Source organism: Priapulus caudatus, unplaced genomic scaffold (genome assembly GCF_000485595.1).
Source record: "Priapulus caudatus unplaced genomic scaffold, Priapulus_caudatus-5.0.1 Scaffold96, whole genome shotgun sequence".
Lineage (NCBI taxonomy): Eukaryota > Metazoa > Priapulida > Priapulimorpha > Priapulimorphida > Priapulidae > Priapulus > Priapulus caudatus.
Window position 1 is genome coordinate 462,853 of NW_014577157.1, and position 26,500 is coordinate 489,352.

The 26,500-nt window shown below is 43.7% G+C and overlaps 1 protein-coding gene across 7 annotated transcripts in view; it reads right to left on the reverse strand.

The window, feature by feature from the left end:
• LOC106805001 (TOX high mobility group box family member 4-like) overlaps window positions 1–26,500 on the reverse strand; it is a 111,611-nt gene that overhangs the window by 33,779 nt on the left and 51,332 nt on the right. Inside the window, exon 1 of one of the 7 annotated variants that reach the window (XM_014806454.1) lies at window positions 22,423–24,232. The exons of 5 other annotated variants lie outside the window; for them this stretch is intronic. In XM_014806454.1, coding sequence (XP_014661940.1) covers window positions 22,423–22,497 — 75 coding nt within the window. In that variant the 5' untranslated portion in view covers window positions 22,498–24,232. Of the gene's footprint in view, window positions 1–22,422; window positions 24,233–26,500 lie in introns of those variants that run through there. One more of the 7 variants, XM_014806452.1, reaches the window with a different exon arrangement.

Here is a 26,500-nt window from a genome sequence, read left to right on the forward strand (position 1 = left end):
CTCGTGTGTGTGTGTGTGTGTGTGTGTGTGTGTGTGTGTGTGTGTGTGTGTGTGTGTGTGTGTGTGCATGTAATAAGGGCAGTTACTAGGGACAGGTGTGCATTGTGCGTGCCCTCTGCGTCACCCGCCGTACGGCGAGCATAATGAAATCAATCGAAAGCACTCACTAATTGAATCCCAGTCACAGAAACCCGAGGATTACGATTCAACGCGAGCGCGGCCCAACAACGCGGACAAATAGACCATCTCATTTAAGCAATTTAATAATGTTGCGATAAGAACTGGATTAATAACGGGAAATATACGCGGGAAGCAGCCAGCGGCTACCGATCGATGGCGTGATGCATTCATTATATGCCAACGTTTAATCGGCACTGAATATAAAACACAACAACCGGCCGCGTGTCAGGAAAAGACGGGGCTCGTGCTATAGGATGCAGTGCATCACACTCTCTACAGGGAACATTAACATTGCATCTCAATTGGCGCGTTAACATCGACTCGCACGTGTTGCGTGCACGATTAAATATTAAATATTAAGTTATAACGCATTGATATTTTCCAGCAACCGCGTATCCTTCTTCATTCGCCTTTAACACCGCAATTGAATTCTACTGTACTCGTAATTTAGCGTTCGCGCATTCAGAAATGAAATGTAAACGCGTCCGACGCAGCGTAGAGGCAGGCATTCAGTTAAAATAAAGGAACGCTTCTGAATTATCTCCGGAGACTTATGTCGTGATGCCAGAAATAAGCGTGCACTCCTGCGTGCAAGTATATATAGCTAGTGCCCTTACACGGTCACAGCTATCGCGAGTGGCATCCCTCGGTTGTTACTCACGCAGGCACGTGATCAGTGCGTGCATCAACGGGCACAGCCGCAGTGATCGGCATTGAACCCCCCCCCCCATATCCCGCATTACGTGTTGCAATAATGGGGTTAGCCGCTAGCTTTTCCGCCAGGTGGTGCAGCGGGAGTTAGAGGTGTTACAACGATTGCGCAACGAACGAGTCAGTTGTAAAGATACAGGAATCATAGCGATATAACCAAGTTAAAATGCCTTCGTACTGTTGTGTTCCTGGATGTAAGTCGGCTAAAGCTGGTCATAAGTTTCCAGCGAACCCGAATCTGAACTACAAATGGAGGGTTGCTGTGAGGAGAGTTGAGAAAACCACAAAAAAATGTGTGGAAACCGATGAGGTATTCTAAAGAAGATGCCTGATCGGGAAACTATTGACGCGTATATGCCAACAAATTTCAACAAACTGTTCCCAAACAAGAGTTATTTTAGATGCAACCGAGACTCCTATTGTGTGATCGTTGCACGAGCCCCACCACCTCCCTTCTCGCGGTGGCCTCACGATAGATAGATACAGCCGCGGACTCTCTGTCGTCGCAGTGTCTCTCCATAGAAACGCATCACCACACAGGAAGCACCATTAGAAAGCTCGACGCAACACGAGCAGATATGCACGTACGATCTGAGATCGCAAACGTTTTCAACAGATGAGAACAGAACACCGCCCAAAGCTCGACAATCGAGATTACCATGGCGATGAATCAACAATATGTCGGTATACACATAGAGTATGTATATAATAGGATCTCTATGGGTATAATACATGTACGAAGAGCAGACCAATGTTTGTACGTAGGCTGCTGGCTCGAGTCGCATGATGCAAACGGGTGATAGATCCGCGCAATAATAGTTGTTAGCATGATCGCAAAATCACAACCAATTCACCACCCAACGACTGCGACTGGCACACTTGAAGGAAAAATTCAAAATGCTAACCGGTCTCCTGTGTTGTTGCAGTACGTGCACGTTAACCTATCAAAGGCGCGACGAGGAAACCGATAAATCAGACCGGGTTAACTAGTCCATAGTCAGACTGTAAGCTCCCTTACTATACAAAACGTGTTTCTCCACATTTCCAAATAAATTACGCGAATACTACGAGAGCCAAGTTCAGACCAGCCATGGGATGCCAGCGATGCAGGAATTCGTCTATTTTTGCCTTGGGAAACGCAATCAATGACCACGAATGAACGTTGAACAGATGTTATTTTATCAACAAACTAGACCACTTTGAAAGGAATTCCGCGTAAAAATGGCTCTAGTGATAACATGGTGCAGGGTATAAACTCAAAGATAAACGTCTTGGGTATATGTATCAAAATCAATTAATAATGTGCTTCGAATGGACTTATAAGTACTTTACGGAGCGTATTACGTATGTTATTATTTGGAGCAAATTATTGTGATACGGTTACTCTTCCTTTAGGCATTAAATCGCTAACCGTAATGACAGAAACATTGTTTGGTGTTACTTTTATGCCTACACTGCTGGAGGTCTGGCAGATATGGTGTGGGGTAGTATCCCATGGTGTGCCCCTCTAGATCTATTATTACCAAGGTGACCTGGCGGCTAATTTAGCAAGACCTACATAATACTATCGTGGCAACTTTTCTAGAAACCTGCGTGGTAAAAGTCAGAATTCAGCACATGTCAATTTCCAAATGCATGTAGCTCTATAGCTACATAACGTCTAAAATGACAGAGTAACCTGAAACCGCATCAATACCTCATTTACAAGCTTTTACGCCCTGTGCCGTAAAGCTGGGCTGTGGTTATACCACACTTTGCCTGTCGGAATTGGTAATACCACTATACTTAACGATCGAGTTTCCCACAAAAGACAATAACAGGTCAAACGTGCGACTCTGTGGCATTTGCGCTGGTATTCCTACGAATATATACACCATCCACAGCCAGTCCAACGTCAACCAAACATTACACAAAAAGGGCAGTTTTAAATAACATACGCCACACAACGAAAATTGTGATTTACAAGGCACGATTGTGAAGTGCCCTGCTTCTGTCCCATGCTCCCCAATCACAAAGTTCGTATTCAGCGACGCCCCGATCCGCTTTTTCATGTGAGCTGCAATGATGTAACATAAACCATGAGAGGGCGCAATTTCCAAAAGCCCGCTATCTCATTATGGTATAGCCTTTCCAATATTTTGCTCTGGGGAACAATGTCGCTTTGAAATGATGAATAATGCGCAATTCATACAAGTTGATATTGAACAGAAATCGGTTCATTTCGTGGTCTTTGTTCGCATCGAAATTAAATGAATAGATGTCATGCGGATTGGGCGCGTATCGTACCCTTTGTCTAGCCCACCCCTATGTTTCAGGCCAATATTCAGTGAAATATTGCAACAGATATGAACGTAACTAACTTCCCTTGGGCCGTGTGGTGCTGTCATATGATACATAGACACCTGTCAAGCAAAGTACCTGACTGCCAAGACTGTGTGGCACTGTCACTTGCATTGTACCTTCGTTGAGAGCGGCATGCCATTGTCGCATTGAAAACATATTAGTTAGCACTGAACGTCTCGCACCTCCCACTCCCCGCCATCCGTCGAGTCGATGTTAAATCTGCCGTAATCAAATCGGCAATTTGTCAGGCGAACAGAGAGCTGTCACGCGCAGAGCCTTGAGCGGTGTGTTTCGCGTTTCACGTCCGATCGAATCACCTGCCCTACATACATATGTAAAGGCGAGCAAACATCGTCTACAAGCGCTTATACATGCCTTCCACCGACACACACACGCGCGCGCACGCACGCACGCACGCACGCACGCACGCACGCATGCACGCACGCACGCACACACACACACACACACAAACTCTCTCTCTCTTCCCTCGTCGACTGTATACCGCCTTCCCTCTACACGCCAGTAATCACAGAAAGCTAGCGACGGAGACAGACACACGTGTGAAGTTTTCACACCGCCACGGCTTGCTGGACGCTGTCAGATGCGCAGCTGCGTAAACAGCGATCTCGATTTAACACGCTGACAGTAATGAACAATGACGATTGTGTGTGCGAGGGCCTGCAGATACGTTGCGTTTAGCCGACTATTTGCGCGAAAGTAGAATAAAACTATAATTAATTCGATGAACGTTCAGCGGAGAGAAAGCCACCCGCTGCAGTTTCTCTACATCATTCGTCCAGCAGAGGCATAATTAGAAGCACTACTAATGCAAAACGTATTTCCGCTCGCACAAATGGGCCTCCTCTTCTCTGCGTCCGGTCAGTTTGCAGTCATATTGCTAACACGCTAATCGAGCCTCTGGCTGGCCTAAGCTGCGATGATGATTCAAATGCGAACCGATTGTGCACAGTCACACAGGATCTCGCCACTCAACACACTGCCTGTCAACCTGCCGTGTTGCTGCTGCTGCTGCTGCTGCCCGTCATCAAATATCAGAGATGATTGTTAGCTTCTGTAAACTCGACACGTATAATGTGTTCTCAACTAAGTGCTAGTACCTGCTTTTCGATGCAATTTGTAATTGCAATATCTTCTGCAAGCAATAGCTTGCCGCAAACGAGCTACACGGCACCGTCCGATATCTTGTTTATGATTTAACTAATTAAATATCAGGTAAATAATTAACTAATTGCTCGCAGCAGCTGCGATCAAATAGCTCTAGCGCACAGATATAATGGCCATTTAAATGCTTGGAGGGAATCATTATTACATGCACATTCACGATTGTGTTGCAATCACCACCCGCCTTGAGATTGACCGGGACCCGGACTACAACCCGCCTACATCGTTGCGCAGTATCGACATAAGCGCTACCAAACAATCTACCTAGTCAGGCAAAAGCTGCTGAGAATCAGGGAACATAGAGCAGGGCACGTAATGACACTGTTGGCGGAACGCTCATCTGTAAAGCCGCTGACAGTAAGTACTAGTGAACTACGCCAACGCATTGAAATGCAGCGCAGAGAATTCTAAACCGTTAGACACCCACCCACATAATAGAGGGTTAGCTGGGCAAAATTCCATCGACAAATTAGGCAGCCAGCACGGACAGAACCTACAGAATTTCAGGCACTTGTCACCCCCGCCCACTCTAGAATAAGTACTGTCGCTAGTCAGCTAGTTGTTATGCCCCGGTCACCTACTCACTACCCGTTAAAACCAAGAATGGCTTCTAATAATATATTGGTTAAAATCAAGTGCCAGTGTTTTCCGGCTGTTGATTTTCGTTGTTGGCCTAAATGATATTTTTTGGAAAACAGAAAAAAGCGCACCATGAGGTTGGAATATCGCGAGCGCGACATATGGCACACTAAACTAGAGTGTAAACCTTCCTCAATCAAGTACGGCATATGGCATATACTACGCGCCGGGGGTCGCAACATAGCATCACATGCTGCCAGCCAGTACATCACGAACCATGCGCAAATGTAAAGAAGACAGGATGTAGATCCACGAATAAAAGTATACCCGGTATCGTCGAAGTACACGACAACGCATTATCTTCCACTACGTGATCTCCACACTTCACAACTAACTAATGACGAAACGTGGAAGATCCTCAACATTTGAGAGAAGTGGCCCTGCCCACTTGTCAGCCTGATGGCGAATCGTATGCAGCACGTGGGTGAATGTGGGTAATGGAAAACAAATATTTCGACATGTGTTTTGCAATCACAAATTGATTTCGTTGGCATATACCATCGCACAGCAGTTGCGACACTTAGCACACACACCTAGAATGTTCCATCATCATATAACAGCCATTGCGTGGAAATGTCAGAGCTGTTTTGTTGCGTGAATGTGACTGTTCCCCTTTCTGTTACCCCGCAACTATAGAAGCCAAAGGGAAATGCGAACAAAGAGATGCGATTATGAAAGAAGTATCAGAATGCGATATAAGAATGCGATTATATATAAAGAAGTAAGATTATGAAAGGGTGGAAATTAAATCGCATTTCACATCTACGAAGGTTCTAAATACTTACTACTTAAGACGAACAGACGATCCGCCTCGATGCTAATTGTGAATAATACATCACGCACTATCAGACAGCATCAAAACTTAAGCTCTAATTTTATCCTATTGGCGGGTTAGCTTGTCAGGTGGACGCAACAGCAAGAGACATAATTATCGTTTGCCCTTGTACACGTCACGGCTTTGCAGCCACGAAGGAAAGCTGTCTAAAAATGTGATTGATGCGAAGAAGCTTTGTGAAGGAGTCTTTTCAGCTAGAGCAATTAAATCTTATTTTGAGTTCTGTTGGCTCTATGATGTGAGCGAGCCTGCAAGTCTTGGCAGAAGTGAAGTAACAGGTCACATGCCAACACTGTAAAAACAAGACGTGTATTCGTAAAGCCGTTGTGCACCCCGCCCGTGTATGGCAGGCGATGTGAGACACAAATGGTATTTAGTGACAGTCACAAATTCGAATTAATGTTTATCATATATTCCATTTAGTGACAGCTAGTCATTAAATCAACCAATCAGTTACAACTTATTTTTTCTCAGCCAATCATAGGCATGGAATTACTGACAAACAGAAATGGCAGGCGAGGTGGGATACAAATGGTATTTAGTGACAGTCTCAAATTCGAATTAATGTCTATCATATATTACATTTAATGACCGTCATTAAATCAACTAATCAGATACAACTTATTTTTTCTCAGCCAATCATAGCCATGAAATTATTGACAAACACTAAATGATTTAATGATAGTCACTAAATACCATTTATGTCCCACCTCGCCTGCCATACCCGTGCGTCATGCTAGTTTCAACCAACCTCACGATGGTTTTCAGCATGACTTGCACACTGCCAGAAGTGGTTTCATTCCTGTCCACCTCACGCTTTCCATAAAGTTACTACACAACCACTTCTACCAGCGCGAGCATATATATAATTTCCACCCTTGCAAATCATTCTGCCAATCGATTGATCCACCTTGCTCTTCGTTGGATCCACGCGTCTTTTATCTCCTGCTAATAATTTTCTCAATTACGTTTCGTAAGAAAACCGAGGCGGGAGATTTTTTCGATAAAAAGACTAATCTAATCAGCAGCAGTCCGTCTGACAATAACAGCCATGAACGACTACCAGTGACGCGCACGGCGGTGTTCCAACAAATTAAGTGCGCATACAACCCTAAAACTGCATAAACCTCGCAGCTAACTACAATAGATACACGTACTGTGAGCATGGCTGCATCATTAAATAAGCACGAAACGTTCTCAATAAGCCTAAAATGCGCAGCAAATTTTGAATTTTCAAAAACTTTTTCGCATAAAAGGATTTGCGCACCGAATGACAAAACCAACGATAACAATATGCAAACGCAATGGCGAAATATATGCTGGCACGAAAATACATGACGTAAGCACATTTTACAACTGTGTAATGAATGAACGTTGAATAATAAATTACAGACCATTTTAGCATAGAAGTACGATGGCATTTATAGGCAATATAGGTTAGATAACTGAATGTACTACTTTGACGCAGACGATCTAACCGGTTGAAAATATTAACGGTCTTCTACGTACTTTAAAATAGATATTTAGACAGATGGGAATTAATGGTTGGAAATACGGGGGGTTGCAAATTGGGCTACCGTTCGGTGTTTCATTGACCGTTGTTAACGCCATGCTAACGATGAACTGTTAAAGAGGGATGACTAGTATCGACCTCTGTTAGATTCCCAAGGTTCTTCTTACTGCTGTGACGATGCAGAACTACGTTACGTTACGCTCCCCTACACACCCCGGAATTTGACTGGATGGTGCGTGGGTGGGGTACGGCCGGTGAAGTACTCCCATGCTGGATTGGGCCACGGCGCCCCCTCATGGACCCTTCCTGCACTGGGTGGGTTAGAAAAAACTTTTTTCAGATTCATTTTCAAGTACTGATAGATAAAATAGCCAAGGTATTATATTGTTATATTGTTCTTTAGATGCAAGTGGAAGTAACGGGATATAAAGCTTGGCAGTTTTGTGCAGTAATGCGTGTGTGGGTGCGTAAGAGCGCGCGCGCAGTCAACAGATTTGTGTGATTTAAAGTGATCGTATATTGAAGTGTCTACGGTTGTGTGGAGTTTGAATCATATCATGTTATGCATGACAAAGGACGCGTAAATATGTGTATGCTTAAAAAATATCTTCTTTCTAGTGAGTGTGCTCAAAATTTTCCTAGTGCTTAGGAAAGCTTGCGAAGAGTATTTTTGACATTAGCGCCACAATTATTATAGTCATAACTATCACATACATAAATCGAACAATTGCCCTATAATTTGTTATTAACTCGATACGACTTTAAAAAGTCGGCTGCATTTCAGCAAACATGCCGCCTTTTAAAGTAACGATTACTCTGTTCTCACATTTTCTCGACCGTTCTGGTACTTACCGGTACTTCTTGCGTAACACTATGCCAGTACTTATAGGCTAACATGTCTTAGAAAACTCACACATCTCGAATTTTCTGAATATATACACCGGTCTGCATTTCACAGTAGATTGTTTTGCATATTTTAACACAAATAACACATGATTCTCGCACCTCACGAGATACCATAGATGGGTACCTTGTCTCCACACATTATTACCGTTGTCTACATATCGAGTTGGGGTGCCATGCAGTATATAGAACAATTTACGTCACAGAATCAGATACACTTGTATTTGAGGTGCCATTTTCAGATTTCATTTTTTGCGAATTTTAGGAATGTAAGCGCAAGTTCGCTGTTAATTTGTTCTTTTATAGCATATAGCTGCAGAAAATCGTCGTAATTTTCCACACTGGAGTAATCAGTAAAATATGCTTGCGATCCCAATTTGTCTACATGCCTTTATGTTTCCATTTATTTGAGAGATAACAGCTAGGGCCGTAGTGGCCTCCCAAAAAGTGCCACTGCAGAAATATGTAGCCGATGCGGGGGGTCTGGGGGTACCCCCCCCCAAAGAAAATGTTTGAAATGTAGAGCCTGGAAATGGCATTTCCTGCATTTTCAGGCTATGTTGAAAGCAACCAATTCTGATCATTTTAAAAGGTCAATTTGAAAATTTCAAAGAGGAATGTAGCTAAAGCTGATGTTTTGACTATAAGTATATAAAGTATCTAAAATATATATTATGAGTATGATAACTAATAAAACATTATTGTACAAAATCTATGTATATACTATCAAGCTACATAATTACTGAAAAATAAGCCTATTTTTCAATCTGCATTTACTACTTTCACTATGTATGGCCTATACATCTGTATGTTTTGAAGTTTGATTTGAATGGCACATTGTCATATTAAGTACACTTCCAAATCTTGCAGCACTGATATAACACCTCTAATGTCAGTATTAATAGCTAATACCAGACAGTCCAGTCATGATAACGTATTTTATTTTTTTATTATTCCAATTTTAAATTTTACTGAAATTATACATTTCCTGCTTCATCTACCTTGTCTACATGTCTCGGTGCACATGCATGCACCACAATTGCCAAAATTGTTGAGCCTTAACTGGGTTCGCTGCTGGCGTCGGCGGGGCGGGCGGCCTGGGCACTCCATAATATTATATTTGCATGCGTAGTATGTCTGCCGCGGTAGAGCACCCCCATTTTCTCAACCCTAACCCTAAACTTCCGTTCAGTGCCATCGGCATCTTTAAGAAATATCTCGTTCCAGCAGCATCAAGTTTAGTGACCATTGCAGATCTTGCATTTTTGCTCGTTCCGGAGACCCTAGTTTTTAATAATTCCGTTCCAGTGCATCTGTACTTCAGGAATACGTGAAGCCGAGTCGCCGTCAAGCGCATGCATGCAAACGGAGCTGGTGTGTTGTATGTGTGCGTCGCGTGCGTTGTCTCTCTCTTCTCTACTCTCTCCTCTCTCTCTCTGTGCGTGTGTCTGTGTGGTGTGGTGGGCTGTGCTGTGTGTGTCGTGTGTGCTGTGTGTGTGCTGTGTTGCTGTGTGTGTGTGTGTGTGTGTGCGTGTATGTGTCGTGTGTGCTGTGTGCTGCTGTGTGTGTGTAGGCCGTCTGTTGTGTGTGTGTGTGCTTGCTGTGCTGTGCGTGTCGTGTGCGTTCGCGTTCATCTCTCTCGCGGTCATGTTTTCTTCTCCTCTACATAATACAACAATTATTTGTTCAAGCATGCCTACAGCCATAGATTTTAAGCAAATCACTGTTCCCCCCCCCCCCATTTCCGGACTGTCTTTTAAACGTGTCCAGTGTCATAGCATTGAATTCCAACGAAATGCTAGTTCCGGAGACCCCCATTTTCGAACATAGCCAATTCCAGAGCATATACCACATTCAACAAACATTAGTTCCAGAGACCCCCATTTTCAGGTCTGAGTTAGTTCCAGAGCCCCCCCCCCATTTTTGACTTTGCAGTGGCACATACCTACCATAATGTGGTATAATTTTAATATAATTATTTTAAGGAAGGCCACAAAAGAATACTTTAACACATCGCAGGTGTGTATATATATGCAGTAATGGCGATACCCATCAAGAGCCACTTTATGCAAAATCAAAACCGACAGGGAACTCACACGGGGGCTCTGATGGCAATAATAACAAGTCACCTATGCGGATGAGGATTTCTGTACGTATAGCTAGGTTGTAAGCAATGTGCACGGCTTGGTTACACCTCAGTTATATCTCACACACATCAAATATCATTCTTCGATCTTCTTATCCGTGCCCAGTGTGACATGTTTCTCCATTACGTAGCATCATACAGATATTCGAACTTGCTGCGCAACAGATATTGATGGGCCAAATGTATTAATACTGTAGCTGTTCTTGAATGTCATATATCAATGACAAAGCGACAGTCATTGCAAAAATTTGACAAATTGCGCGCGCGCGCTCTCTCTCTCTCTCTCTGTTAGGCTCGGAACAGCTCACAAATCCACTTTAAAAGCATATTTTCTTTGATCATTGCCTTGCTGGAAAATGCATGATTTAGCAAAATGGCATTAGTTTCACTATAACATTTCTTGCATCATGTTATACACAAAGGCCACCGACACGCACACAAAACAGGAATAAAGACTTTGAAGTTCACAAACAGTTCTAGACAGAATTAATCACATATCAGTGTGACAGGAGACTGCATGGACTATTTATCCCTAATAGAAGTATAGCTTGCGTCTATAGAGCATTTCGTGCACATTGTTGAAAATGTAACGCAAGATTTAAATTCATTCTATTACCGCAACATAAGAATTGCGTTTTCATCATAATTTAATGGTGACATAAATTAGTGTCGCATGTCTGAAGAGCAATCAACTACTCTACTCTTCGTGACTATATACAAGAGTGGACTGCGGGCAAGTAAATAAGGTGCATTATTACATTAATAGTCCAATCATCGAAAGCAAGGCAGTAATCTCGCTGATACTGTCCCTATAGCGCTTTGAAATCTATGTGTGTCAATTAGCGTTGTCTACGTGTATGCAGAAACTCAGTGTTTAGATAATGGAAAGAGATGGGCACCCATGTACATACGAGTTGACAGCACAGAAACAAGTGACAAGCATTTTACACCGTCAAGCAGATATTGTGCGCTCACAAAACTCACACAGATCAAAAGGAAATGCTTTTAGCGTGTCACTTCATCTTTGCGATAATGCCACAATATTCATTCTTGAAAAATGCCAAGCAGTTCAATTCGCATGTTTTTCAACAACACGCGAGCACCATGGACGGAAACAAGAGAATGCGGCAATTGCCAGCAGGAACGCTCGAGCAATCTGCAGAACCCGAATCCACCAAATTCAGCAGTAAATATAAGCGTATCGGACTCATAGAACAGTTGCCGAACCAGAGTTAGCATGCAACTTCACCCAGCATAAATGGCAAACAATTTTTTGCTGCAGTTACGCAGGATCGTATAAGGTAGTCGCCATATTGGGCTCACATCAACCAATCAGAAACATAACTGTAAATTTGATGACGTCAGCCATCCACTCAACCATGCACCTGTGTTACACAGCCCCAATAGCATCACCGCATCGCTGCAATCACTGGGCCACGCCTGTGCACAATACTGCTCGCATGATTCCTATTTCCTATTTCAGAGAGAAGTAACTTAATGTAAGACACTATAATCATCCGTCCCTATCCACATGAAATTGGTATATAAATAGCGTTTGATTGCTTTAACATTATCAAGATCACATAAACATTAATGTGCCCTTGACACCATAATTGAAGCATCGATTAGGTGCACGACAGTGTGTCATAAATGCACGTATGCACTCACACACACACACGCACGCACGCACGCACGCACGCACGCGTGCACGCGCACACACTCAAGCACCGTGCACGCCCATGCACGCACGCGCACATACGTGGTAAGATGATTATGTGGGCCATAATATTCGTGTAGGATATATCCTGCAATAAGGGTGTATTTTTTACAGAACAAAAACTGCACATTTTTTAGAGATAATCCGCTCTTAACACCAAGCAGCCCAGCCATGACAGCCAGGTGTAGAACAAGATAAGGATTACATATAATGACATATTTCCATATCAATCTCTTAAAGATAAATGGAGCAAACATTAGTAAACTGATGGCCTTTTGGACTATTAACACATCTCACTATATGTATATAAACAAGATATAAAGGTAAACTAGTATGGATCTGTTGAATTTTTAGCAGAACGTAGACATACCACGAATCGCCCCACTCCATTGCAGTTATAATAAATTCATCACATTTAGTACTGAAATGAGCATTTGATATTTTCTGCGATGCCCATTATAATATCTAGATTTGACAGAGTGATATATTATATACACGGGTGTGCGTCAGATTTCAGAGGCCTTCAACCTTCACAAGTTTTAGACACGCACGGAGAGCAACACATTTCAGTCACGCCTGCCTCATTTGTGTCCAAGTGCAATTGGGTTAATAAATGCATAGAAATGTAACAGCGTAGTGCTGAAGATAGTATGCAGTATGCAGCACGATACACTAATGCGCACGGTTGGCCTACTGAGACCAGCATTTTCCATGCGCCACAACATTGTTTATTTACATCCAGTTAAAAAGACATATCGCATGCAAACAGCTGGCACTTGTGAACTTTAAACGCTCGCAAGCATTAACCAAGTATCACAACTTGCGTTTAATTTACCAACCCGCGTCTTTGCGTGCACGAAAAACAAACACTTGTCAAGGATCGTGATAAAAATCGACAAATTGGTTTACTGTTCTACATAGTGGAGACCTGTGCACGAGCAGTTATAGCTACAATTTCGAGCGACATTTTTCGAAGTTTTGCATGGCAGTTTTCATACAGGGACTCGAATGTCGCGCGGATGGAATAACTGGATTGCTGTTATTCTACCACTTTGCACAACTGTGCAAGTATACACATGGCAGAATGAGCACAGTCTTGGGTCACCTAGCTCCCCCCACCACCTGGGTTGTACTCCCAGTGTGCCCAGGTTAACCTCACTTGACACACTTGTCAGCTGCTAACCAGCTTTCGGAGAAAATCGACGGCCATCAGGTGCTACTTACACGGGGGGCTTAGCAAAGCCTAAATGCCACATAAGTATAGTCAAACATGATGACATCTAACTCTCTAACATTCGAATAAATGAGACATTTCGGGACTATAAGGCGCGTGTATACGTATGACGGACAGCGCGTGTACATTGTACTCGCATCACGCAGCAGATAATAAACGCACTCAATAAGAAGGGAACGCCGGTATATTGAAGTTATGGCAGAGTTATAAAATACGGGAGCACGTTGTTGAGTTCCCCTACTGCCTGAATATCAGACACATTTATGGCTGCTGCCAGATGGGTTCCGATTTCTTTTTAAAATTATACCAAAACCGACAATTCATACAAAGAGGATACAGTGTGTGAATTTACTTTCAGCTGTGTATCAACTTTTACCTCGATGAATGTTCGAGATGATAGGCTAAGCGATACATTACACACCTGGCAGTCTCAAAAAGCCAATAACGCTTTAAAAAGCTGATGTATCAAAAACGTAATCTAGCAGCCTACCTCTACATAGTGATCGTGGTTTTAGTTCTGTTAGAACCTCTAAACGTCAATAACACACAATGTGTTTCCCGCATTTTAGGCGCGCACAGCGGCGCCGTTATGATGCATCTAGGCAACGAAACAATATCATGCTACTGTGGACCAGTATAAGCACCAATGTCAGTCTGAAACGCTTAATTCAACTGCGCGTAGAATGAACTTACAGGAAAGCAAAATTTACTCGTTTTTGTTTTATTTGACGTTTACGAGGCTTTGGCATATAACGAAAATGTGTGTTGCTGGGGTATGGTACAGCTGGCTATAACTTTTATATACCACATGTTCGCATGTATATGGTTCGCATATATATGTTCGTTTTTTTAACTGCCTCTATACCTGTTTTACTGTCTCTGTCAGCCTGGCCGTCTGTCTGTCTGTCTGTCTGTCCGTCCGTCCGTCCGTGTCTGTCTAACTGACTGACTGCATGCTCGACCATCTGCCTGCCTCCCTGACTGCCTGTCTTCCGTCTTTCACAACTCTAGCGAAAATATGTGTACGGATTCACGTTTCACTGAAGTTATAAAGCTTGAGACATATACAGCTTACCTAAAATAAATGAGACCATCGAAGGACTGCCCCTAACCAATAATATCTGAAATATGTTTTCATGTCCCTTACTGGACCACGACGGATGAAGCTAGGAGTTCGTTTTAAGAAAATTGAAACCTTATAAATCACACTTATTATTTTCAGTCAGTGAATTGCAACGTGTTTCATTGCTAGGAACGCTAACAAATTCTCAACAGCTAACAACACTCTCAATCCCTTATTTGACATGATTTTCTACATCATTGGCTTCCAAAATGTACAACCAATTTTCACCGTTCTGCACGTCCCCCACATTTGTCGGCACTGCAGGCTCTCTAACTATTGCAAGTTACAATGGCGACATCAATAAATATGAAACAAAACCACAAAATGAACGTTCATGATTTCGCTGTCACTACAGTGCACATTTCCATTATACACAACGAATCGCTCATCTACTTTTGCAATGTCGAACTGCGCCATCACAGCTCAACCAAGCAGCATTCACAACGTACAATTATTGTGTCGCAGCAATGCACATTTGTATTTGCACACTGCAGACCGATGCTGCCATAGAAATGTGCCCATAAGCGCAGGTGCATTCAAGAGCGTTCTGTGATCACGTGATCGCGCAATTGAATGACAGAGCTATGGTGAGCGCCGGTAATAAATATGTCAATCCCGATCCAGCACTACACACGCGCATAAAAGACACCTCAAGAATTGTTACAAACTGTAATAGGTGCAATATTTGCCCAGCAGGCGACGAGCAAATGAAATGGTTATTATTCCGCACGAAGCTGGGTGCAAAATGCAAATTATCGCTTCTCACCAGCTTAGTAACCAACACCACGCAAGCGAAACGAATTTACTGCGCACGTACGAGTTTCGAAATGTATAACCGTGGCAACAGAGAAAAACAGAGAAAACAGACATCTATTAAAAGGAAATTGTAAAAACGACACAGCATATACGACCCAGAACGCTTGACCTGCATACGACAAACCATTGAAGTTGCTACATCTCAACATCAAACACCACTATACCTATGCGTTGCGATTATGATAATGTTTTTTCTTTCTCTCTAAAGATCAATTAAAACTGAAAATGTAAAATTTCTATCCTCTGAAATCCTTCCTGTTGATCCTGCACATTTAATAAGAATATTTCAGGACAAGACCGATTCACCATTCTTTTGATGGAGTAAGGCAGGAGGAGGTATCAAACTACTCGTGATTATAGTCTAGGCAACACTGGTAGTTTGAAACGTACAACTCAGCAGTGCACACAATGAATTTCAGAGTAAAACGCATTTTCCTTCACGATTATTTAAGGTTTATTCAATTTGACAGAATAAAAGGTCGATTGATATGGTAACAAACCATCTTTGGTTTATTAGACTATAGAGCTTCTTTAATAATGGAAGTTTACATGCTGTGTGTTTCTCCATGCAGATAGTTAAATATCAGAACGCAGTCTTACGAATAAAGTAATTGCACAGAAACTATATAAATTCGATGGTCTTCAAATGAATTTGATTGTACGCTAAAATGCGTTTTAGTATAATTCATGCTCTTGACATATACATGCGCAACACACATTTTAATATTAACGATCCATAAATAGAAATGATTCGCGTAGTATTGACGATGCACAGAGCAAATTATTAATGCCTGTGCAAAACCGATCAATCTTCAAGCCACAGTGCAATTAAACGCTGCACTTGATCGAATATTTCCTCGACCAACGAACACGCCAACAAGACTGCTGCCTAACAAAGTCTGTATCAGAATTACACAGAGCACTCCATTCGGTCATTAAAGTTGCATTTATCGGAACGATAAATCACCTATTGACGCAAATTAGTGTCCAAGAGAAAATGTTGCGCATCCATCACAGTAGGCTGTTCGCTGTATCGGCCGCCGTTGATTCAATGTAATTTACATCGCTTCAGTAAGCCGGCCAGTGATTGGCTGGCCCAGCCCAGAACAAGATGACAGCAAATATGCGTGACTCAGATGTGATCCACAACTCAGATATAATACACACGGATGCATGGCCTTGCTTGTCAGCTTTTAAACCTATCCCCATCTCAGTTGTATAAAAGCTGCCTCAATCACCAGAGAAAATATGAGCCTGGTAAAAAAATACACATTTTGAAGCAGCTGATTCATCCTGTCATGTCATGTGTATACACCGACAGAAGCAAAACACGAAAATGCCCAACGGTGATTCTTGAAACCTATATTTAGCTTGTACACCTTCAGCGATGTCGTAAGAGTTATATCCCCAGTATCAAGAACTCCTGTATAACGAACAAACAAGAAATAACCATGCTAACTATAGAAAGGTCAGCGGTACGGCAAAACACAGCGCAGTATTATTTACGACATCTATAATATATACTCAGTGTATACGTTTATCTACACGTGATTAAATTCCACTGCCATATTATTCATGACATTATTTAATTTGTTCAAATCCAACCTCTATATCTTGCCATAGGCAATTATATTAGTTTCCATGCAATTTAATCTATGCTCAATCACAATAAATCTAATGAAATTATTCACTCTCATAGTCAGCATAATTTAAAATAATAATTCGTTTACACGGAAGTAAATTGAGTACATAAGTACGTATATCTACAACCGTGTGCGCGAATAGGCGTGCATGTGTGGTACAATCATATATATGTTGTATACACGCATGCACTCCATGTTCTTTGATGTTTACACATATATCACGTATTTTGACACGGAACGACCAGTTTTAACTTTAAATTTAGTCAGACGTTTGCACTCACGAATATATATAACCCTGGTATGTAACATGTAACATCTGGAATGTAAACATTGATAAACAAGACATGTTCTGCTAGAACAAACTTGATCACTGCTTATTTTGGCATGTTAAAGACAGGCATGCACATGAGATGACATGCACAGAAAACCCCTGAACTTGAGGTACCAACGTATTATTTTATTTATGAATAGTTTTTGGATAAATATTACTGCCAGTGCTATAGACACACACAAAGGTATCGCTTCGCAGCACGACTGCACAGCGACCAGCGATATGGCGGCCAGCTGCGGTCGCCGCACCGCACACGCACACCGCGCAACGCGCACACGCACGACGCACGCACGCACCGCACGCACGCACACACACACACACACACACACACACACACACCACCGAAGTGTGAGCGTCACGTTGCAAGACAACGTACGGGCTGGTTCTACACAAGCCACTGGCTCCATAACATTAACTGCGTGAAAATGTTGTGCGTACGTAAAACACAGCGGGAGTGTGTGCGCTGCAGACAGCGGTAAAGCATCGGTAGCAAGTCGATCTTACAATATTTAATGAATTAAAAAAAAGTTTCACATTTTTTTGTTGTTAATTTTTTTTTTTTTTAATTATCTTTTCACTTCCATCCTTTGGAAATCTATAAAAACTGCAATAATGACTCTCAGAATGATGGTTACAATCGGGTACAAAACACGACACGCAGTTAATGTTACCAGAGCATATGATTGTGTAGAACCAGTAGGTTCGTTGTCATGCCACCGTGACGTCATCACTTCGGTATATATATCAGCTCTGGTGAAACGAGCGAAAAACCTAGAATGTGACCAAAAAAACTTGCAGTTGTGCCATACGAAATTCCCTGGCAAAACCACCGAATGACTTCACTCTGTTTGTTGATAGTTCAAAGCTCAAAGTGGTGATTCAATGATAGCCGTGTTGGTTGCATGGCTATATTCTATTCGAATTCCATAAATTCATTATCCATCCGTAAATTTCCTTCCATATCCCTGCATACAAGAATATAGCACGAAAAAAACAATTAGGGATGAAAGTTATTTGATGTTGAAGGTAACGTTTGAGTTAAATGTTAATTGTGTCACGCAAATCATAGGTAGACCAAGGGTAGTCTCTCACTAGATTACGAATGTGGAAGACTCCCCTACCCGAGTATTAATTATTTACTCCTGAAATTACACATAACAAAACAATTATTGCATGCTTGTCAGAGAAACATGGCGCTTAGTGAACTATGAAAATCATTATTACTCCCAGTCTCGAGCAATACAACTTGATTTTCGGGGTTTACAAAACTTCATATTGCCCTCACAATCATGCTATAATTTACATAATATACACACATACATAATATAATATACAATAACATATACATATATATATATATTAATTCTTGTGTACAACTAAATATGATTCAGTTGCAGCTCTGTATCATCATAATTGTATTTACATACACTTCACATGTGATTCACCACAAGGAAGTGAAAGGCATTCACAGATGGCAGGTGTTTATTGGAGATGAAGCACAACAAGAACAACATCAATGTGTTAAATTACACATCGCGGGGGATCACGCTGTGCTATTCGCACGGGCACTTTCATACCCACCCGGCAAATCGTCTCGCATCGTGGCGAGTTTACCCGCCTGGAGCACGGCTCGATTGGCTCACGGGCTAACTTATTTGATGAATCTCACGCTCCGACGTCGAAACGTCTATTATTATTATTATTATTATTGCTAAATCTATTGTTAAATCTATTGCATATAATTTAAATACAAATACACGTACTGAAAACCTTCTTTTGCATGGAGAAAAGGTGTATTTGTATATAAATATAAGTGTTTATGCAAAGTTTTTTTAGTCGTTCTCTAAATTATAGTAGCTGCATGCGCCTGCCTAGCATTTTTGTGGGAATAAACTTTAGTCTTTACTACTACATAACAACTATTATGCGTGGAGAATAATCATATAATAAATAATTATTCAATCATCAGTCTGTATGTATAGTCGGAGATCTAGACACACGAGCCGAGTTGGCCGACCACATGCAGGCGGGTAAACTCGACACATAGGTCGGATTTGCCGGCGAGGTGAGTTCACTATACGGACCTTTTCTGGAACGCTCACGTCTAACACGAATTATGTATAGTGTTGTTATTAAAACACATTAGGGCGGACATCCTCGGCTCGAGATTATAATCTGTATATAGCTGATAATCACTAGGGAGTGTTAAATATTACGTAACCAATACATACATTCGAACGCGCGATGAATTATTCATCAACCAGCTAATAACGCGCCACGCCAACACGAATTTTTGATTCTTTCTGTTCACTCACCCTGGCGTTGAACTTCCAACACAAACTTCGTTTTAGTTATATTATGTACCAAGCATAGTAGCAACTCACTGAATCCCCGGATCAGCCGCACGCACTGCTCGCTAGTCAGCCCACCTGTTGCCCCAGATTCTCGCTTTTCATATTCTCTCCCATCGGCGTGTATCGCGAATTTCTAAAATCATCCGCCCGACAAAGAAGATCATAACTCATTCACGGCGGGGGTGGGGTGGAAGCAAACATGGCCGGCAGTGCGTGATGTGCCCACACACTAATCCCTGATGACGAGGCGGATAAGCGTCCCGAGGCAAGAGAAGGACACGGATATGCACGTGTCCGAGCAAACGCGCACGCATGGCAACGTGAAAGAAGTCGTAAGAAACGTGACCTCCCCTCCCGAGCGTTATGGGGAACTTCGTCAGCGTGCTGTGGGAACCGTTAACGCGTACGAAGAAAGCTCTACCTAGCGGCGGCCACGATTAGCAGTAACGCACCAAGGAGAAAATAGGCGGCTGGTGGAAGGCGAGGGAAAGCGTGTGAGAAAGATGTGACTCTATATCGTAGAACTACTCTCGATTTGCTACCGCAAACGCCACGCGGCCGATTATAATGCTAGCTGCTACCAGGGCGCACGCACGCACGCACGCACGCACGCACATACCAGGTGTGTGTACACTGACTAGGTGACTGGACGTGTTGTTTTAATTGGGGAAAACACACAGACGCATTCAAACGGCTAGCACTTTAGCAGAGCCTTGCTGTTGCCATAATCGTGTTTAGAGGTTCGCTACGATTTTCTTATAGGTCGTAAAATCGCGAATGTATATAGCCGGAATTAAATAAGGTGTGTCAGCTGCAACATACCGGCAAGGGCACACAGATACGTTGCGTGTTTGCAAAACGTCAAGAATAACATTGAAATCTCTCTCGAGACTGGTAACTTGCTGGCACGCGCGTGTCAGAGAAGACTGCACCTGCTGTTAATGTACATTTTTGTTCGCGAGTGTCTCTCCCCACCCACTCTCTTCATCTGCGCGCGCGCACACACACTTAGCCTGCATCAGGGGAGCTATCGTAAACAGTGTTTGCATTAGCCCGAGATGCACTATTAAATGAATAGATTGATTACTTCATCTTATTAGTGCCACTGGCATGCATGCGCATGACGCATAGGCAGCACTCCCGCTTGCCCTCACAATAACGCGACCATCGTAATAACACATCAACAGAACTGGAACAATACGCAAGTAATGAATCACGGTTTTCAATGACAAATTAGGAAAATTAATGACAAGAGATTAGCTCTGGCAAGCACCAGAACAGAGGAAAACATTGACATGTATTATGCATAGCAAGGGAATAACGGAGATGGAGCTTACCACTAATGTACAGCGGGGGTGTGGCAGTAAGCTGACACATAAAGGGCGCATATGGCGGAGGCAAATAGTCCGCAAATTGTCGCCCGGATCCACCGCACTCAGATAGCTACATCCAATGACTGCGAGCATAATTTGATGGAGCGATATGAACATGAATCAAGGGGATGAACAAGCAGATGATGAGTCAATGAGAATTCACGTAATGTCGCCGGACTGCCAACAATAAAAGCCAATAATTAAATGATGACACATAATATGAGGGGATCACTAAGCTCGGGGGGCAAGAAGAAAGCAAATGGCTGTCAGATACAAAAGAAGATTAACGAGCGTATTACAGACATGGACAAACAGAAATAACCGATAATCAACGCAACCATGAAAATTACAATAAAATACAATACAAGTGCTTTAGAACTATAATACCGCTATCCTAGCCGTTTCTCTCGATCACCCACCCGCCTATCTCTAGAACTATAGCCCTTCGCTCTGCCACAGGCACAGGCCATGGGCCTGTGGCAGAGCGAAGGGCTATAGTTCTAGAGCTACCACCCGCCCCGCAATGCAGCTCTACCAATCCTTCTTAATAATGATCTATGCAAAGAAATCGATGTCCTGCTGCTTTCTCCGAGACCCGGACCTGATACGTTTTTCGCTCGGTAAATTTACACTAGCCCAGCGAGCTGCGTAAGAATGCGGTGCCAGCGGCCGAGAGTCGTGATCAATTACCGAGCGATTACAAACAAACCCCCCCTGCGTCATCCCGATATTTGACATTTCGGCTCACTGCCAAACAGACGCGGTCTAGCATTTGCCTCCGAGTCTGTGTGCGACTCGCAGTCAGCAAGTACATCAGCGGTAAACGCCAGCGCCACCGAGCGCACGCACACACACACACACATACGGAAGCACGCACACGCGCGCACGCGTACATTCACGCACACACGCACGCATACTTCTTCTACTTCACATACATTCACGCACGGTGCAACGTTATGAAATGCACGCGCGCATGGGGGCCTCCGTGCGCGATGTCCACCCCAATAATCTGTTCGACATGGAAACAGCCATCGCTCTTCTTGCACACACTCTCACTGAAATATTCAGTGAGGTCCCGAATTCAACACACACGACCACGCACTCTAGAGTCAGTCGTTTGCACAGTCGATTCGACTCATTCGTTTCGTTGGGAACTCTCTCATGGATGGCCCCTTTTCGTGGCAACCGAAGCTAGTAAATAAACCTTGCCTCTAAACCCAGCTGTTCATGCGGCTCGTCGACAACTACTCGAAACGCACATGTAAACGCTTCACAACAACGCGCGCCTGCAAATTGCTTTCCATTAGTTTGATTGATCTAGCTTTATACTTGCTCGCTATGGCTTGCCCCGTTTGTTTTCCCAGGTTTTCGTTGCTTACCTGAACAAGGTACTGGTTCACCATGTTGCTAAAGTCTCTGTCGGCAGATGCCAAGACGTCCTGCTTCATAACCATGATGGAAGTTATCGAGACGATCTGAACTGAGAATTATCGCATGCTATTACCGTCCACATCAAACGCAATACCAACGCCCAATGTTACAGAGTTGAATAGAAATCAATCTCTCCGGTATAGTCGCTGATTGAAGTTTACTGGGTCAACTAACAACGCGGCTGGTCGGCGTGGATGCTGGGCGACGCAGTGCAAAATATGTTCCGTCTCTCCCACGTGTTCTGACGCTTGTGTTAGGTGGGCGATCTCGTCTCTGGCTGGAAAAAGTTCTCTATATTAAGGCGATATCCCGTGACTCACGAATGTTCTCACAGTCCTGTAAACGATGTCTTCTGTGACTCACGAATGTTCTCACAGTCCTGTAAACGATGTCTTCTGTGACTCACGAATGTTTTCATAGGCAATTAAGTGACCGATGTCTTCTGTGACTCACGAACGTTCTCACAGTCCTGCAAACGATATCTTCTGTGACTCACGAATGTTTTTACAGTCAAGTGACAGATGTGTTCTGTGACTCACGGACGTGTTCTCAGAGGGTGAGGCGAACGCGGACGCAATAGCTTCGCTCTGACCTAATCGTTCCATGCAAAAACCGTTCTCTTTAAGTTCTTTACTGTTTTTGTCATTCACGTTAACAAAGAGTTACGACCGCAGACACAGGAAGACCCCCGTGTCCTTCTACAGCGAGCACGCGCGTGCTACTGTGTATAGGCTATGTACCGGGGCACAGTGGCTCACCACTTACACTAGCTTACTGTCGGCTCAAGGTGAAATTCTATAGAAATCGGCCTGAACGGTAGCAGACGTGCATTTGGTATTCAATAGTAACAATTTGGTCTACACGACGTCAATGTCCTCAGGTGCACGGGCGAAAGCCAACCGATGTACTACGAGTCACCGCACGTCTACTACGCGCAGGTCCGCAAAGCAAGACGACGAAAATCGACAATGATGCTTTCCTCGCGCAACACAAAACGCGGCGAGTTCGCTCCGCCGCAGTTGTACGCGTACCTTCAGGTCAAGGTTAATGTGTGTGAGTGCCAACACGGCTACTGTACGCAACTACGCGCACGTGGACGCTCTTCTTTTTGCAGCGGTCCGATATGTGATATCACGATCCACGCGTCACTTGCAAGAGCGCGAAATTTCCCGAAGCGTCCCAGAGTCTACTACGTTACGCACCGAGAGATCGTTGCAGATCGTTCGCGTGTTTGACAGACCGGCGCTCGCACGCCAAGACTCTACTTTCCTTATCTACACGCCGCGTCCGACGTTCCTCGCTCCTTCTACCACACGTGCGAGATTATGCAGCAGTCGCTCTCGCAAACATCGAATAATGTCCTACAGACGGCAACGGGGTTTATTCACCAAAATATCCAATGTTGCAACCGCTAGTACCATGCACGAGAGCATGCACATCCACTCCCGACCGTGTTCTCATTGCTCAATGAGCTCCGGTGTAGCTGCGCTGGATCAATCAATGCTTACAGCGAGGCAGGCACTGCTACCCAGGATGCTCTCTCTCTCTCTCTCTCTCTCTGCCAGGGTACAACATCCAACAACGGAAAGCTACTAGTGTATTATGTACACACGCGGCCTAAGCAGCTGACACTTGCACTCGCGTATACTATCCGTGGTATATATGCTACTTGCTGACGAGATCTATTATCGGAGTGCACAGCTAATACACACGCACGCACTGCAGCACACTTGCACACAGCCGAACCCTATGAATGAATGTATTCGACCCTGCAGGCACGGCAACAGCTCGGCTTGAGTGTGGGAACTGCGCGCTGGCAGCGGCAAACTGCTAGCAGATTGCGAGCTTTGTCATCGGGACAGGGTCAATCAGCCGGGCTACCTAAACTGCCTCCGTTCGCGCTAATCACAACAACACCAGGCCAAGCGACTGCAGCACTCAGTGCCTCGCAGCCTAGCTCCCTAGCTCTAGAGCTGTAGCCCTTCGCTCTGCCACAGGCCCGAAGGGCTATAGTTCTAGAGCTACCTAGCCCCCTGTGCCTCACAGCCCAGCCTCATTTGCCTCACAACCTAGCCCCCCCCGCCTGTACACAACACGTACCGAATTACCCCACCACGTACCACTATATATTGTACTGTCGAGACACTATGTATAGTGCACGTGGTTGGGAAGAACAGGCACATGTAACAAACTAGACAGAGGGCACTCACGGAGAGTGCATACCTCCGCCAGCGACATACGCCATAGGCCATACGACTCACGAATACACGAATAACCCACGATATACCCATGTAACATGTATGTGTTACGAGCTGGCTCGCCGCTCGCTGCTGGCTGCTGCTGGAGCTGGCTGTGGCTGGCTGGCTGGCTGGCTTGACTCGACGCGCTAATATCGATCGCGCGAACACACGAACACAATAACACACGAACACACTAACACACGAACACACGAACACACGAGACCGATCACATAACCTCCTCCAACTCTGTTGGGCGGAGGTAATGAGCTGACTTACACATGTATGCGGTGCATGTATCTTCGGAAATGGTGGCGCGTATTAAAAAAAAGCGCTGGGTGGCATCCTAGTATATGTGACCGAGCACAGCGATTGAGAAAATAATGCTTCAAGTGATATGTGAGTCATTGGGGTGGGGGGGGGGGATAATGCATCAGTGCACTCACTGTAGCACGTAGCATGGCTCCTAAAAAATGCACGAGAAGTTATAATGCGCGTGTGTTGCCGTGTCTCACGATGCTATGACGATTATACATGTCTCTATTATGGACTCTTGATAGTACATAAACTATGATGCACATGATGTTAATTTTCAGGACAGCTACTCGAAGAGCACTACCACACAGCATAGCTAAATTATAAGCCCGCATGGCGCACTTTATTGCATTCTACGATATCACGATATAATTTACTCTCACAGAACACTGCGCTACCACACAGTACATAACATTATTTTGCAGCCACATGATGCGCGATGCAACTGCAAGGTACAGTTGAATGTACACCTCCATTACATGTATTACATCCTAAAAGCGCAGGATACATTTCATTGCACAGACTAATGGCATATCTTACATTTTACAACCCCAGGGTTTACTTGATTGTACAGCCACACGGTTTGTATTACCTTCTACATCCCACGGAACATTTGCCTGTACAGTCACATCGTATGCATTACATTGTGCAAACCCAAGGCGCACTTGAATGTACAACCACATAGCATGTATTAGATAGTACATCAACGGGCAGCACTTGATTGCACAGACTCAGGGGATGTATTACATTGTACAACCCCGAAGTACACTTGATTGTACAGCGTCATGGATACGAATTAACAGCGGGGTCAATATTGGGCAATGTAACTCATTAACCTAATTCATGTGCATGCAACTATCAACATGAGCAAACAATGGTCAGTGTAGGCTGGCTACTGACTACTAACCATTCCCGCTTGGACCCATGAATGATCGATCCATTAGATGTCGCGTTCCCCTGCCGACTATTACCATGCGTTCAAATTATGCGACGCTATAAAATTATATACTTACAAAACTCTTCGGGTCAGTGCTCAATTGACAATAATAGTCGGCTTATTTGTGAAATCAATTCCATCGCCAATTTCCGGCAGATCTCTGACGCAATGATGAACTTTCCCAACGCTGTGTTTGGAGTGGGATCAATGGGGCGTGGGACATCAAAATTACTTACATGCAAGAATAAAACTGGATAAAATTGCTCGTTACGCTTAATTTAAAATCAGTGTGTAATTCCGAGAGCTTTATTTATGGCCTAGAATTTTAAGAAAAGGACAAGAATTACTACGTCAAAACACGAGAAGGCAGTTTCCATGCGCAATTACGTCTGGATGACGGAGTTCCATTACTTAATAAAAGCACTGCTAGAAGAACCAACTGAAAATAGATTTGCCCAGCCCAACGTACAGGTTCTTGCGACGTTTGTGAGTGGACAGCCGGCGAAGCTGACATTTTCGTTCTCCTAGCACCCCTTA